The sequence below is a fragment of the Macrobrachium rosenbergii genome, chromosome 10, assembly GCF_040412425.1.
Source record: "Macrobrachium rosenbergii isolate ZJJX-2024 chromosome 10, ASM4041242v1, whole genome shotgun sequence".
NCBI classification, from domain to species: Eukaryota; Metazoa; Arthropoda; class Malacostraca; order Decapoda; family Palaemonidae; genus Macrobrachium; species Macrobrachium rosenbergii.
In genome coordinates, this window is record NC_089750.1 from 63,511,327 (window position 1) to 63,528,805 (window position 17,479).

General features: G+C 34.4%; 1 protein-coding gene across 2 annotated transcripts; it reads right to left on the bottom strand.

Annotated features, from left to right (window-relative positions):
• Positions 1-1,484: 1,484 nt before the first annotated feature.
• On the bottom strand, positions 1,485-10,278 carry LOC136842698 (peptidyl-tRNA hydrolase 2, mitochondrial-like). 2 transcript variants are annotated; one of them, XM_067110362.1, is made up of 5 exons: positions 10,192-10,278; positions 9,970-10,095; positions 5,433-5,525; positions 4,809-4,898; positions 1,485-1,799 (listed from the first exon to the last, which is right to left on the bottom strand). In XM_067110362.1, exons 1-5 carry the CDS (start codon positions 10,222-10,224, stop codon positions 1,605-1,607), a joined length of 537 nt encoding a protein of 178 aa, XP_066966463.1. In that variant the 5' UTR covers positions 10,225-10,278; the 3' UTR covers positions 1,485-1,604. The 2 variants fall into 2 exon arrangements, with proteins under 2 accessions (XP_066966463.1, XP_066966462.1); XM_067110361.1 differs by having other exon boundaries at positions 9,970-10,263.
• Positions 10,279-17,479: the final 7,201 nt, after the last annotated feature.

Here is a 17,479-nt window from a genome sequence, read left to right on the forward strand (position 1 = left end):
GTTGGAAAAAATTCACAGGGTTCTTACAATAATAATGATGATAATGTTCCTAAGAAGTGATGTACTGATGGTAATGATCCATCCAGACATTCAAAGTATATCTTTTTCCTGAGTAATTGTAAGATTGCCCAGTATGTATCTGATTATGCATCCCTTAAAAAGGAAATAAATAGCAAATGAATATTCTGTGATGGGTACTAGTACCAAGAAAAAACAAAAAACCAATAACTAAAGATGAGGTCCATTCAAATATTACCACAATAATTCTTTCATAAATTCATGCAGTTACATGCCATAGCCTTCCACATGAAGGAATCTCACTGATGCTACACGAAAGCAAACTTCTCATTTTACAAAAGCCTTAATTTTCTGGTACAACAGTGAGTAGACTATCCAAACAGAAATAAATGCTGAACGAATACAACAGCAATGATACCCCTCTCACCACCCACAAACCATAATGCTTGATTAAAGTGAACACATTTTATTTTCATGTAGTAAAAGCTGTCTTGAAGATAAAAGTTACTACAAGGTGTATGATGGATGAATGTCTAAGGGCTGAAAGTTACTGCAAAGAGTACAGTAGATCTGTGTCTAAATAATGAAAGTTACTGCAAAGTGTATGGTAGATCTATGTTTAAAGGAGTTATGAATTTTATGGTGGTTCTACAGGTTACCTACAGGATGAGATTTATAGTGGGGTTACTAAGCTTGTCCACTTTCATGACCTGGGTAGTGATCCCAATATGAATACAATCAAACATTTACATACCTCTTATCTTTGTATGAAGTCCCTGGAGAAGGAAGGAACTATCAAATTCTTATATCCCTGCAAACATTACTCTTCCTGTCCAAAAATCGAAAGTGTTAAAAGAGTTGTCATGATATTTAATATTATGACAGGTTCTCTTAATGAATAGGTCTATAGAAAATATTCATTCTTCTGGCTTTGAAACTCATCATACTTTTGTACATTAAAAAAACAAATACAAGAATGAACTAAATAAAAATTGTATTAAGACAAACTCATGTCAATATAGTACTACATAAGCTACCAACTTATGGGAAAAAATCATTAGCTACCTTCATTTTTTCTTTCAGAGAACTCGTTGACCACTGTAGTTTCTTCAATATTCATAAGGAATTGGTTTCTAGCACTTTCAAGTAAGTGCAAATTCACACAAAATAGCAAACCACACATACTGTAATACAGTACAGTACATGTTTTTATTACAGACACACGTATATGATACCATTTCTTTTTTATATAATAGCATAAACCTTGATACATATTATAGTCCCCATATAGCTAAGAAAAGAAGTGATGGTATAGAGCACTCAACTTGTATTTGGGAGCAAGGCCACAGGTGTGACTTCTGCTTGCCATTCATCCAATCACCCCATAAGGCACTTGAATTTAGCCGGTAGTACACACATCTCACTATAAGAGAGAAATGAGCTATAATGGAAAATGAAGCACTCAGTAACTATAAAAATTTATTTATCGTTAATGATAGATGTCATGATTACAGTGCATTTCTCACATACCCTACAGGCTAATATAACTGTTATTATTGTAAAATAATGTAATGAGACATTATCAACTAAAACAGCTTAAGATGGCCAGTAATTTGATCAACAAGATCAACAGGACCAGGTCCTACACCTAACACTGTTCGTGACCCAGGAGCTATTTGTGTGCGTCCAGCATCCTGGATGAGACTAACAGTTAGACCTACTTCCCGTGCTAGGGAAGCTAAGTCAAGCATCGATTCTTCATCATCAATCTTTAAGACAACCTGCAAAACCAAAAAGTAAATTGAATTATAGCAAGAGAGAATCCATTTTATCCTACATTTGTTTATAGCAATTATGTTAATCATGTTAATCCTAAAGTACTATAAGAGATGGTAGTTCATACAATAACCTTCTATCAGAAGTCTCTAAGACAACCCCAAAACTAATAAAGAATAACAAGAAAAGGAAGAATTACTTTCAATTTCATATTACAATACTGTAGTGGCTTTGAGCAATTTTTAATTAATTGCTTTCAAGAACTACAATAGAAAGACTGCAACATTCTCAAATGTAATAAAATACATTCCAATACAGTGATGCCAAAAGCTGTATCACAGTATTACAGCATATGAAAAACGTACTGATATGTCAAATATGCTACATGCAACCCTGAATTGGTTAATAATTAAACATGCAATTAACTAGCAATAGTTACAGCTGATAGTAATGACCTACATATAGGTGGGTATGATAATTTTCTCCCAATATGTACTGTACTAGGTTGATGTTCTTGCATTCCTTCTAAACTGTTAAGACTTTAATCTCTCATCTTTACTTTTCTTACTCTCATTTTCTTTAGTTTTAAAAATTTCTACTTGAATTTCATTTACCCAGAGCCTACTAAGCTACCTTATAATAAGTAAGATAAACTGATTCATGCAGGGTGTAGATTGCCATTGTTGAGATTTGGCAACTGGTTAACTAGAAGTGCTTTTTTTCATCATATATGAAAACCCTCCCTGGTGAATGACAAATTCAGCAGGAAATCATCTGGTTTATCCCAAATTGTTCTTCTATTCTTAGCTCCATCATAAATGAACACTGTATGGTAGTCAAGACAGTGTCTGGGTTGATCTTGATTAGATATACAGTACTTTGGATGACATGAACTAGGAATAACAATAACTATAGTTGTAATTTTGTTTTCTTTTCATACCATTCATCATACAAATGTTGACAGGACTGAGTAAAGATTGGACAAGCACAAGCATCTCAGTCAAGTTCCAAAACTAAGAACTGCATATAGCTCTTTGGGCATTATTTCTTGACAACTGCATAAAGTTATGAAATACTGTTAGTTATCTCAAGCTGTCTTGAATAACACACATGACACTACACTGAGAGTAAGGTACTGAATAAAGACTGGACAAGCACAAGTATCTCGGTGAAATTCCAAAACTAAGAACTGCATAAAGCTCTTTGGGCATTATTTCTTGACAACTGAATAAGTTATGAAATACTGGGTAGTTATCTCAAGCCTATCTTGAATAATGCATATGACACTATACTGAGATTACAGTAGTTTACACAATATGACTCTAAGCACAAAACATTTTGCCAGCATTTTTTTAAATAAAAAAATTTCAGAGATCCATAAAGTGATTTTCTAATAACAATTCTGAAACTGAAAAATTAATATGATTTCTGTTTATTTTCAGATCTAAGCAATTTCAAGTGATTGACACAAAATAGTCTCAACATGTCCCAATAAACTCTACAGTCCCAACCCTTTTACTTTTGCATATCTACAGTATTACAATTTAATGTCCATACCTTGCAAGACATTTTACTAGACATAACATTTACGCCAAACAATGATGTGGCAGAATATAAAAGACAAAAATTGAAATAGGTAATTGGCCTTAGATTACTTTCAAAACTAAAACTTCCAAAAAACTATAAAGTGGGGAAAGAACAGTAATACAGGCAGTCCCTGGTTTAAGACAAAAATCGTCAAAAATCCAAGGAAAACCTTACTTTAATGCTTTTGGTGCAATGAAAATTATGAAAACTGCATTTTTATTGAGTTTTTCATCAAAAAAACCCTCCAAATTTTGACTATTCTGCCGTTTTGGAGCCATATTTCTTCAGTCGGATCGGCGTCGTAACCCCGGAACATGTCATAAACCGGGATATAATTCCTGATGAATATATTTTAAAAGCGTCGTAACCTCAGAACGTCGTAAGCCAGACCCGTCGTAAACTGGGGACTGCCTGCTGCATACAGTACAAAGAACAAGAATACAACTGGGGACTGCAAGATGCTGCAAAAAAACTAAGTGCTGTCTCTAGTTCACACTACTGACAGTGCCACTACATGGGATAGTCAGAAGGCACAAATACCCATTAAGTTTGCCAAAATGCCCCTACCCATGCTGAAGGCAAATAACTTGGTACTTTTGCAATAGTCAACTCTCTTTTATTGTACTATTCCTCATCCTATTATATAACAATATTAGAGTACACCTTTTATGCCTGTATTTCATACCCATGCTGAAGGCAAATAACTTGGTACTTTTGCAATAGTCAACTCTCTTTTATTGTACTATTCCTCATCCTATTATATAACAATATTAGAGTACACCTTTTATGCCTGTATTTCATCTTATTTTATTTCATTATCATTAAATCAATCTATAAACCCTGGGGGGCAATGTATTAAAAAATCTTATATCTGTTCTAAATCTGTAATATAAGTATATAGTACAGTATATATAATTTGCTTTTTATAGGGTCACTTTCACATTAAAATACTGCATTAATAAAACCATATTTTCCATCCAAAAGAGATTGGCTCTATGGTAATATAAGAATCTCTGGAAGAATCTGCCTTGATAACAATTAAAAGCTCCTCAGAGTTGAGTAGCACATTCAATGAATTTTTACAATTATGACCACTGTAACTCAGCCAGCGGAAAGAATAATGTACCGTTGATACTACAAAGTGTATTTACTATTTACAAACACAAAATAAATAATCTGTACTTTACTACTTTGTTACAGGTTTCTTTGACACAAAAACTATGCATTATAATGTTAAAACATTCTCTCTCTCTCTCTCTCTCTCTTCTCAACCAAAAGCTTAGTAATATTAGAGCACGAAAGTGAAAAAAAAAATTATTACAACTCTTTCTCTCTCAACAAATAGCAATAGTACAGTATGAATCTGAAAAACTTACAATAAAAATCAAAACCACAAAACACTTTTTACCAAAATGAAAGTCTTTTACCTTTGGTTGTCCATTCATTTCCCATGCTCTTAGTAATCTTCTGTTAGTTTTCTGCAACTGCTTGAAGGCTTTCAATGTGGCATGACAACACTGAAAATTAAGATACACATCACATTAATTTAGGACATTTATTACCCTACAGATATATCATTATCTTTTTACTATCAAACATCTAACTTGAACCATATTAAAATAATTTCCAAGTTCCTAAGTACAGTGCAAAGTATGATACACCTATAATGCTGATTGCCAGTATTTTCCAGCTTCTCATTAAAAGAAATTCTTTTTGCTTTACGACCCAAAAATACAAATTCCAATATGTAATGCCAGAGAACATTATTCACAAAGAATTAGCCTAGGTCTGATCAATCATGAGCTTGTTTATCACACATTGCAGTTTGAAACATAAAAACCATGTAGCACCAATTTTGAAAAAAGCCCCTCTCCAGTTTCTATTACAAATTTAAACATTTCAGAATTACTTATCTACTCCTTGGTTATACCTTTGTTTACCTTTAATATCCCATAACTGGTACGGTTGGGAACTGTACTATTTTTGGCAAAGGTTTAAGGCTGACAAGAGGGCTTGCACAACTGATAATGTACAACTGAGTATTATCATACCTGAGCCGCAGCTTTCCCTTTGCCCATCTTGAGATCACTGCGGACCACCAATACCAGCTTTGTTTCTCCTGTTCCTTCAGCTAAAAATCCATCCTGATGAAAAAATAAATATGATTAGCATCCACTAGTCATCTGCAGTACTTTTAATATGATCATATCTAGGGCAAACTGTAACAGCATGATAATGTAGAACCAGGACAAACACTGAAAAATGAATAACTGAATAGGACCTGCAAACATTCTTAGGTAACTTGCTGAAAGAATAATTGTTTCACTGTAATTACTATTGGTTCTCATGAAAATTATGAATCATTCAATATGAAATATCAAGATGCAGATGTTTATCAAGCTTATGGTCTGGAGTCCTCAACCTGTTACAGGTAAAAAATGCAAACAGCCTGCACCATCTGAATAACAGATTTTTGTTGTTTCTTGTAAATAAGAAATGTACATTTTTTAGTTATTACTCAGTAAAAGCAAGTATCATACATAATACAACACAAGGATGATTATTTCCACAGCCTTAATAAAAACAAACCATGTAAACTACAGTAATATGATACCCAAAACTGATCTGCTATCAGTTATACTTATGAGCCCAAAACTAGGCAACAAGGATTAATATATTAATATACTGTTAGCTATCAGTTTGGTAAAACTGGCAAATTTTGAAGATTTTTGCATTTTTCCTAGCTATAAAAACCCAAGTCTTTATGCGGATACACTTATCATGAATCAGGCTCTCCTCTGTGTGGGGGTTGTGAGTAGGGGTTGTGAGTAACAGCCAACACACACAGTATGCATATCATGTTTCTCTTCAGCAGTGAGGCTATGTGGATAGGTAGAGGTTGGATTGTACAGTAAAGACTAAGGTTTGTATATCCAGGAAGAATGTAAATTACAGTATCTTTGAAATTTGCCATTTGTTCTTGACTTTGATTTTCCATTTCTTGTCGTATATAAGAGTAGAGAAAAAACTGGCCTTCATTCCCTCTGTCTGACTTACATAAGGTGTCCAGGCCAATGAACCCCTGAGCTAGAGTGTAGCAAGCGCGCGCACGCGCACACACACAGAAAATTGTCAGTAAACCTTGATCCAACAGAGGAGGGCCAATCAGGGGGTAGCACATTATCACTAAGCTTATATATAGTATGCTTTAATTCTCATCATGGGTAAATATAGTATCCTAAAAGCCAATTCCTCTTCTAGTAGGTCTGCATTTTTTTGTAATTTTGTAAGTGTCTTTGGGCATTTCAGCTCCACCCACACAAATACTTCAGGTGATTCACTGTTTTCAGTGCACTTTCGGCTAAGTGTAAGACTGGATATTCTGCAAGAGACAACTGACTTCACTGAAGATAAACATCTATTTTTTCCTTTTTCATATAAACATATTTTTCTCTAATGATAACATTTTAGACATGTAGCATACTGGCATTTTCACCACTACTTAACTCCTGTTTGGCATGGTTTTCACCATTGCAATTAGGCATAATTATCACTCATTTGCATTATCTCCTTTATGCAACTGCGCAAGAGGAGTGAGCAACTTTATAACATTTTACTTAATTCTGCCCAACTATAAAGTACAAACACCTCATACTTTGTAATACAGGTCGTAAATGACCCTGAAAACCTTAATTCCCACAATTAAAGTAAGGATAGGACTGAATTAGGTCAAGGCAAGTGAGGAGGCTTAGTGTGGGGAAGACCCACTTTTCTATGCTAAGTTAGGTTAACATAAGATGTGTAGTACTGTATGAATCTCAAGTAATGTCTAGTATTACATTTTTTAAAAGCTTTCCTTCACGGATAACATTTTAAGCACAAAACGTACTCTTCGTGCTCTTTTTACCACTCAGCATAAGTTGGGTATGATTAACATCACTTCAAATTACTTACTTTTATCCCTGGCCCGCCCCCCAGAACAGATTTTCCACTCTAAGCCCCTTCCCAAATCATTATAGGGGTATGGAAAGGGAAAGCCACTGAAACAGGTGGATTTTGCTAACAATGGTAAAAAAAAAAAATCTGAAAATATACTTCTGTATATGCCCCACACCAGAAATAAGAAGTTACTCAAATAAATGATTTTTCTGAATATTCAACATTGTGAATGTGTGCACTATTTGAAACTGTTGGCTGTGGACCTGATATACTGTACATTAACCAGTACACTATATACCCTCTGACAAACTGACAATTTGCACAATGGAATGTATTCAGTATGTAATAAAACACTGCAACTGTCCATCAGCATTTGTAATCTGGTTAATATATTAAACTACTGATCAACTTACTAATACCAGTTAAAAATTTTAAAACTGCAGTAAATATTTTTGTGAGTTGGTTTACTAGTTGCTGTCTTCATTATCTGAATCTATTACTTTACTAGTTGCTGTCTCCATTATCTGAATCTATTACTTAATATATTTTCTAAGTTTATGAACCAATATTATCCAATTCTCTACTTGGGTACCAAATTATTGTCTGATGCAGTGGATGGTCTTACTCTGAAAGCAATTCACCTGACATCTGGGGAAAATGATGTCCAAAACATTCAAGTTACAAAACAGACTATGATAGAATAATGATCAGAAACGTGCATTTCATCCTCAATTTGTAAAAATGAATGTAACATGGAATAACCAATACTGTAGTTAATGTGTTCTTGATTACTATTAAGGTACACCATTAATTTTTTTTTCTATCAATACATCTACCAACATTGCAGAAGACCACAGAGAGAATTTAAAGTTTTTGGGCAGGGAAAAGAACTGAACAGGATGGGCTCAAGAAACATTAACTATATTGAAATATTCTCACAGCAAGAGAAGCAAATGAAATATGGATCATGTCTGTAGCCCCTACCAATCCCAAGCATAAAAAGACAAAACAAACAGCAGCCAAATAAAAATAGGATAACTTTACCTTTACTTAATAGTTTTCTCAATCAGGTCCCGTCTTTGCCCAAGGCATTCTGCATGACCATCACTCTTAATTTAACACTCTTAATTATGTGTATTCCTTAACCAACCCTAGGAAACAGGGTCCTAGCCTAGGCCTATTTGACTGGAGGGTATCATGCCTCTGGACCTCCACAAATTTTTATGAAATAAGCATGGCAGTTGTACTTAAAAGGGATACACCCTAGCCTAACCTATTCCACTTAGGCTGCAGTTGTCAAATGTAAGGGGTAGACTAGAGGGACACACACAAAAACGAGGAGAATGGTGTTATTCAACACAGGTCAAAATGCTACAAACATAAGCAGTCAGAAAAATGGGCAAAACGGGTGCATTTAGTATCAGCACCCAGGGGATGAACATAAAAACATAATTAAAAAAAGACAGTGGTAGAACTAAGCAATAGCTCAGCATAGGATATTACTTTGGAAATTGATTTTTCCTTTAGTATTTAGGTTGCTTATCAAGAATTTACCATTATTTTTTGTTGGTCAACTGCAAGTACTGTAACTTGTAATTAACGTTATTAGTTGTATGCTGGCCATCCTGGAATGCTATTGTGCGTGGGCAGTGTTATAGGGGAGCTTTTGGTAAAAAGTGGAGTTTCCTTCATCGGGAGGTCCAGAGGGCAGAGAGCCCCCTGGCTAAGTAACATGACCTGCTAGGTTAGGTTAGGGTAAGTTAGGTTAATATAGTTCCTATTTATAATAGGTTTCCTTTTGGTAGAACTATATAGTAGCTCCGTGGCGGCAACTGCCTTCTAACTCAACTTTTTCTACAGTTTTTTCATTGCTAATTATGAATTTACCTTTAATTTTTGGCGCTCGAGTGTAATTAACCTGCAATTAACCCCCTGAAGTCCGTCCAACAAGGGGTTTCTATACGCGGTCTTCACAAGAAAGAGCACAGCTACGTCTGTTTCGGACGGTTCATATCCCGTCCGGCAAGTGCAATAACTTAACGTATGGGTACCCAACCCCCGCCCCCCCCGGTCCAGTACTAAATATGGCGAAGGGACATTCCACTTGGCTGACCACAAACAGATGCACCGCCAGTATCAGAACCCATAAGAGTGTAGAAAAAACCAGTTGAAAAGGTAAAAACAGGTGCGGAGCTAATGTATAGAATTATCACCAAACCCTTCTTAAACATATGATTCTCAACAACAACTTTCTTCCAAAGTTTTCCCCAGTCAAAACCCGGCGTTCCCAAAGGGTCCCCAACCATGTTGAGTAGATATGAGGTTAGAAACAATTGACAGACAATAAACAATACTACCTCCTTCATCTGCAACACTAAAAGCATAAGAAATATCAATTCCCAAGGTACTAGTCCGTGAGGAACTTTTGCTTATATTTACCAAGATAAATATCATAAACATAATCAGAAGGCATAAACATGCATAGGATAACATCATAAATAAGAGGCGGTAAATATGCCGGTCGGCGACTGGCCGTAACAGGCCGCGGCAGTAGCTCTGTCCTCAGTTTTACTGAAAAATTTGTGATCCATATATCTGACGAGAAATTAACTGACTATAGTAAAAGCCATGGGACTACTGAGTACTAACCTCGTCCCAATTGTCGTCGTCTTCATCTTCCAGATTTGCACTGGGGTCGGCGCTGTCACCGAACATGGAGGCTCGTGCGAAAAACCCAACACATATACCGAGGCCCATTCCAACCATTACACCTGGCTGTGTTAATAAGTCAGATACTATTGGAATCATTATGGCTCTTGAATTAAATATTAAAACATTAAATACACATGGCATTCACCGTACCATCCTCACCCCAGAAAAACCTAACACTGACAGCACGTTCATGACATCAATGGACTATTGTTTGATGGGCTCGTTCTCTAACATTATTATTTTTGTTGTATTAATGTTTTCATAAAATTTTCGTTGTAACGGGTAAATGATTATAACCCTCATCATTTTTAAACTCATTAATTTTTCATCTCGTGTGTTTCACATATCGCAATCTCCTTATAATGTGCCCTGTTAAGTTATCAAAAGCAGCCATTGTTTTCATAATTAGGAATATTCCTATGGTATTAAAATCTAATAGAAGAATCTGTTGATACGAGAATAAAGTTTTAATATGAACATTAGGGGTCAAATGATAGTAGAGAGTTAGAAACGAGCCATAAGGGAAATATGAATGTTCCATATGCAGATAAGATAAGGACAGGGAGATGGCCATGTGCTTCTCTCATCCCCTACGAGAATAGGTTAAGGCAATAAGAACCTGTCTCTGCAAGGACTAAAAGGGAAGACAAAGGCCTTCATGGATGACACCATGAGAGGGGAAGTTGTAGATTTGTGCTAGATAGAACACGGAAAAGCCGAGTGCCGAGAGTTCACAGAGGCCCTTTGCGATCACGTGGCGTTGGAAGCGATGATGAAACTAATGCTTCAGCTTTTCGGACCCTTGTTAACAACTGTACGTATTAATTATTTGTTTTATTTGCCTTTTCTTCCGCTGCTTATTTGGACAACTCAGCTTGCAAATTAATGCCTTTTTAACATCTAATGCATGCCCACGGTAAACCGGAATAATAAACAAGGACAACATTTATCAACATCACCTAGAATTTTCTTCTTGTCAAATGAAAAAGCACCTTATTGTAAATGGGGGATTTTATACATGCTCGTTTCAGCCGTCCCCAACCTTTATTGGGACTACCGTCCCCTTTGAATAAGATGCCATCCCAGCTCTCGCCTTCCCCAATACACATGAACAATGAACATACTGTTGGTGTGAGGTTTCCTGTCAATTCAAAACAGCAACTAATAATAAACAGGGGGAGTTTGACTTATTAAAGCCATTTATTTAGCAAGGGGTGGATGAGTTTGGTTCACAAATTAAAGCATTTCAACATATGTTTGAAAGTTACTAAAAAGACCTAGATCGCGTTGCATAATCCAGGGAATTTCTTTGTTTTGAAAGAATCTGGGCAACTACACTGGTCTCACTCTACAACCAACGACGTTAATAACAGTTCTTTCCCTCTGCCGTTATTGCTTTCTCATGGCTATCATCTAATATTTATGTATATTATGGTAAAAAAAAAAAGGAATGTTACTTAGATGAAAAGCTACCTACCGGCAACCTACCGCGCCCCCCGCCCCATTCTACCCAACGACCGCAAGGTCTCCCCAAAGTCTCCAGAGGGAAGATACCTCCACCCGTGGGGAATGACTTCTCAAAGGAAATATCATTCTAACACTGTGCTGTATATCAGTCGGTATCAGAAATTTGTATTGCTTCTGAAATAACAGAAAATGTGTTCATGGTTAATGCACATGCACAGGCACACACACACACACACACACACACACACACACACACACACACACATATATATATATATATATATATATATATATATATATATATATATATATATAAATTTATATATAGTGTGTGTGTTTGTGTGTATGTATAAATATATACATATATATATATATATATATATATATATATATATATATATATATATATATATATATATATTATGTATAAGTAACTCACGAAGATATGGAACGTGGTGAATGTATTAATAAAGGCATTGGCCGCATAGGAAAAGTGAAACAACGGAGTGGTTGCTAGGCCTTTCTACAGACGGTCCTTTATTAGAGGCTGATGAAAAATATAAAAGTGGGGTTACAAGAAAGCTCATATATAGCTACCTTATATATATTTTCTATGTATTCGTATGTTTAATAGTTTTTTTAAAATGTTCCTTTTACAAAAATTTTTATTGTTTACCAAAAGGAGAATATATTAAGGTTTGTACTTTTATGAATATGTAATCAGCGTCTTCATTGCAAAGTCATTTCTGGTTGAATTGGTCTCTTCCCCTGTATAATCCTTTAATTGACTCCTCCCTGCTCTCGAGCCAGTTGGGTCTAATCCTTTGTAAAACCTCTCAAAGATTTACCTTTCTTTTGACCGGTCCACAATAGTCAAACCAAAATGTCAAGGCGGAAGACAGGAGGTCTCATCAGAATGCTTCGTATTTGAATCTAAAAGTTGAGGACATTTTCCCTTGTAAATAAAGGGAAAAATCTCATCAGCTTACAGCAGAGCCAGATTAAGTTCTGTACTGGATAGTGAGAGACAAATCCCTCCACCCACACTTTCGCTTCTTTCTTTTTTCTTTATCATTCTTATTAAAATGGTTTGCATCTGACTTTAGATCCACTGAACGTTGGTTCTCCAGATTCTTCTTCCGTATCTCTCCCTTCCTTGATGATTCTTTCCATAGTCCTTCTGGGAATATTGGTAGCTTCACATGCCCGATCGTAAACTCTCGTCACATCGGTCAAGAACCCATTGTTTATCTTTTTTCTCGCAAAGCAATTGTGAACGTCGTATCGTATGCGACTGACCCGGCAGAAGCAGGTAGAACACGTCTGGGCGTACTTTATTTACGGGGTGAGACGAGTGAATGACCATGTACATATGCAAAACGCTGTTAAATATAGACGAAGATGAAAGGCCAAACGAATTTTATGGCTTTATAATGACACGAGTAAAATCCTAATCATATAAGCTGGAATTTAAATCCTTCAAAGACGTGGCCCCAATACCGATAAAATCTTTCATTAAGATCAACTTGGCTAATAGGGAGTTTGGAGGCAGTCGTATTCTGGGATAGGTAGCGCAATTAAAAGATTATAAAAGGTTATATCTTTTCAAATCTCTACATCTGTATACTTGTAAAGGGTCAACCGTACCTTTCCTTTATGTTTCTTTGACAGGCTGTATCGTTTAAGATGTTAAAGATATATATATATATATATATATATATATATATATATATATATATATATATATATATATATATATATATATTTTATATATATATATATATATATATATATATATATATACATATACACACAAATAATATACGCACACACAAACACACACACACACACACACACACGGTGGAGGTTACTCGATGTCGCATTTAGAAGAAATTATAACAAAGAAAATCCGGGATAAATACGAAGCGGACACTCCATCTGAGTGCTTAATCCGCCTTTACCGCTGAGGTACGGCAGTTTCTTTATAGGTAAAATGACCAAAATGTTCTTAACTGCGAACGATACAGTCCGGGAGAAACCTCCTGTCACCCATCTTGACATTTTGGTTTGACCATAGTTCTTCAACTGTGTTGGATTCCGGGTGCGTCTGTTCTTTATAATCCCCATCCTAAGGGATATTTGTACGCCATCTGTCAATTATGCGAGCTTTCTTGCAACCTTACTTTTATATCTTTCATCAGTCTGCTATACTGTTTCCAATCCTTCTAGTTGTTTTAGGCGTTTCCTCCCACACTGCCAAATGTACTTCATTGGAAGTGACCGTGTTTATTCCTTTAGCAACAGTAATCTTGGTTTGATCCTACTTTCCAATACATCCATGGTAAATCCCCTTAGGGTATTTGGATTTTAAGATACAACAGCATCAATAGAAATAGTGCAAAATATCATCGGAACTTGTAACAAGACATTTTCGTAATTTCATTTGCAATTATTGAAGACAGAAGGAAAAGAAGTATAATGTACGACTGCGGCTCCAGTGAACGTTTTTTTCTTCCTCACGTTGCGTCATCCAGAGCTTTGTTGTCTCCGAGGAAACTTAAGTTAAACCCTCTTTTTTATCTTTCTCAAGATAATTGCTACCTCCTTTTACATTGACCATGAGGCTCTCTCTCTCTCTCTCTCTCTCTCTCTCTCTCTCTCTCTCTCTCTCTCTCTATATATATATATATATATATATATATATATATATATATATATATATATATAAATAAATAAATAATCAACACACAATCACGTGTGGAACAGAAATAGATTTCTGACTCACGTCAGGATCAGAACAGGTCTTTCAGCTGAAAGACAAGGGCGCTGCCCACTAGGCCTAGTGGGCAGCGTCCTTGTCTTTCAACTGAAAGACCTGGGTTCGATCCTGACATGAGTCAGACATTTATATATATATATATATATATATATATATATATATATATATATATATATATATATATATATATATATATATATATATATATATATATATATATATATATATATATATATATATATATATTCATGATGATGTTGCCTTGTAATATGTATATCATGCGATATTTTGATATATTTACTCTTTTATTTATCATGTCTTATATGTAATGATAGTGATTGTTGAAGTGTCGTATTTAGTTTGGCATCAGATCTCAAAGGAACTAATGATTTAAATAATAGAGTAATTTAGAATTGATAATACAATTTTAATAGTAACGTAATATGAGCAACACTTGTGTGTGTTCAGCGAAGACTTGTTTCAATTCAATTGTCATCAGTTGAGATAAGAGAGCGTGCTTTGTTTTGGGTTAACGTGAGGACAGTTTGAAATAACAATTGCCAATTCGTTCAGGAAATCAACTCAGTTTTTCGTCTTGTTTATAAAACACGTCAATCATAATTAGCCGATTGCAATGTTTCGATTGTGTAGAGGTTTCTGTAAAAGATTCGTCCCGTACGAGCATAAGACGAGTGATTTTGCAATGTTATGTGCATTGCTCTGATCATGTATGCCACTTTGAGAGAAAGAAAACATGTCCTGATCAGTTACGTCATGTTTTGTAAGATTGCATTCAAAATATTTTGCTGGAGTGATGTCACCTTCCTTTTAGAAATTTCTCTTTTGGTACCTCGTAACCAAAATGCCCTAATGACGTCATGTAATTGTTTCATGTGCTAATGGAATTCTGAAATTTGTTTCATTCTCATTCTAGAGACCGATCAGTTTGGTTCCCTCTCTCTCTCTCTCGTTCTTAAAGAGAGATTAGTTTTAACGTAGTATATTTGTGGTCACTGATATTAGTATTAACTTTTGAGATCTGAATTTAGTAAAATTATTTAATTTGTAACGGCACCTGGTAAAAAAGTGTGTTTTGTGAAATTAGTGCAGCTGCAAAGGGATTTTACAGAGGTTTTCACAAGTTTGTGTAAGGTAACGTGAATTTTACTTATTAATACCATGGTATAATAAGTTAGGGAAATTTTGCCCTAGTGAAATTATTATTGATAAATCTTATGAGTATTTTTGTGAGTTTTTCTGTTTGCAATCTCTTCATATTTTCACATTTTTTATGTATGTGATGTAACAGTTATTTGCGTAGCATTTTAAATATTTCTTGGTAATTTAACATTGCATACATAATTTAATTTTTCATTTATTAAGATTTTCTTTTCAGACCTTAAGTGATTCTTGATAGTTTAAATTTTGCTTGATTAATTTAAATTCCTGATAAAGTTTTTGTGAATTAGTTTTGTTTCATAATTTAATTCAAGAATCAATTAAGTTTTGTTATTTTTAAGTAGCAGTAAATTCTTCAGACTGTGAATTCTAATTACAAATTTTGAATTTAAAAATAAATTTTTGTACTTAATATTTATAGAAAAACTATGTTTCATTTATTGACCACCAGTGAATAAGATTAATTGTGTGTGCATAACGCAAAGTGATAAACATGTTTTGTTCTTTTAGTTTAGCTAAAGTGAGTTAAGACCAGGGAAACAATTAAAGTTATTTGATGGAGTGATGCCCTTTTACTCTAGAATAGTTCTAGTTTAATTGTTGATACCTCACACATATTCTGATAAATTGAATTTGATTTTTTCAAGTTATTAATAATTTTTTTAAGGGATCACTGTTACCTTTAGAGTACTCAGCCGTAATTCCTATTATTGTGAGAGTTCAGATATCTGGCTGAAGTGAGGTAAACTTTTGAATTTTGAAATTAATTGTGTAATAACCAGGTACTTGGTACGCATCGTGAAAATATATGTGTGTGTGAGAGTTTGTGTGCTCGCTTTTTTATTTTTTCCTTTTATGCAAATGAAAGTATTCAGACTTCACACTAATCTGCACAATCTGTAGATCAAAATCTGTGCCGTGTAAAATGTTACGAAAGGTTTCAATATGATAGAAAGAATATCTGACAATGATTATTTTAGAATTTTGTTTAGGTCTGTAGTGCTTTCAAGTACTAAATAAACTGACAGAGAACACTTGATTTGGCTGCCCAAAACGACAAGAAGGTTTGGAAATACTATAGTAAAGGCCCATGTGTCGACAGGCCTAGCAACCAATCTATTCACCTTTCCTTTATGGCATTTGCCTTATATATATATATATATATATATATATATATATATATATATATATATATATATATATATATATATATATATATATACATCCTTTACACTAGTTTTTTCCACTGTAGTATGTAAAACAAATTATACATATATATATATATATATATATATATATATATATATATATATATATATATATATATATATATTATGCACATCCTTTTACACTAGTTTTTTTCCACTGTAGTATGTAAAACAAATTATACATATATATATATATATATATATATATATATATATATATATATATATATATATATATATATATATATATATATATATTTTTGTTTTATATGCCACAGTGGAAGAAAACTTGGTATAAAGGTTGTGCATACCTACAACATTTAAAGGCAATTTCCTGAAAGACGTTTTCAACAGTGCAACTTGAAATTCGTTCTTAATAATGTATAAATGTCAGAAACTCTGAGATGATCATAATGGCAGGTAGGGTGTATGGCTATCTCATATACGATTAGAACTTAGTCGCTGTTAAAATCTCATATGCATATGTAATTCATAACTTTAAGTCTAAACTCTATATTAAATTATACACATCAGGGAACCAATATAGTTATGAAATCTTGCTGACAGCGAGATCCTGAAATAGAATGAGTAAATGCTATAATAAATATATATATGAAAGCCAGGGGCGTCATTTAGGGGGGCAACTGCCCCCTCAAGACCCAAGATGGCCCCCCCAAGCCTCTACTTGCCCCCCTCACCCCACCAAGCCCCAAGAAGTAACAGCAGCTGGTTTTCCATTATTCCTACCGAAATTCAAATGTATCATCACATTAAGTTATATCTGTCTATCTATCTACTGTATTTTATGTGCTTC

Coding starts and splice junctions, on each gene's coding strand:
- LOC136842698 (XM_067110361.1), bottom strand. CDS start 10,173: ATGCCATGTGTATTTAATGTTTTAATATTTAATTCAAGAGCCATAATG. Junction 5,526..9,969: donor ACGACGACAATTGGGACGAG/GTTAGTACTCAG, acceptor TTTTTTCATCAG/GATGGATTTTTAGCTGAAGG. Junction 1,800..4,808: donor AAATGAATGGACAACCAAAG/GTAAAAGACTTT, acceptor TTGGTTTTGCAG/GTTGTCTTAAAGATTGATGA.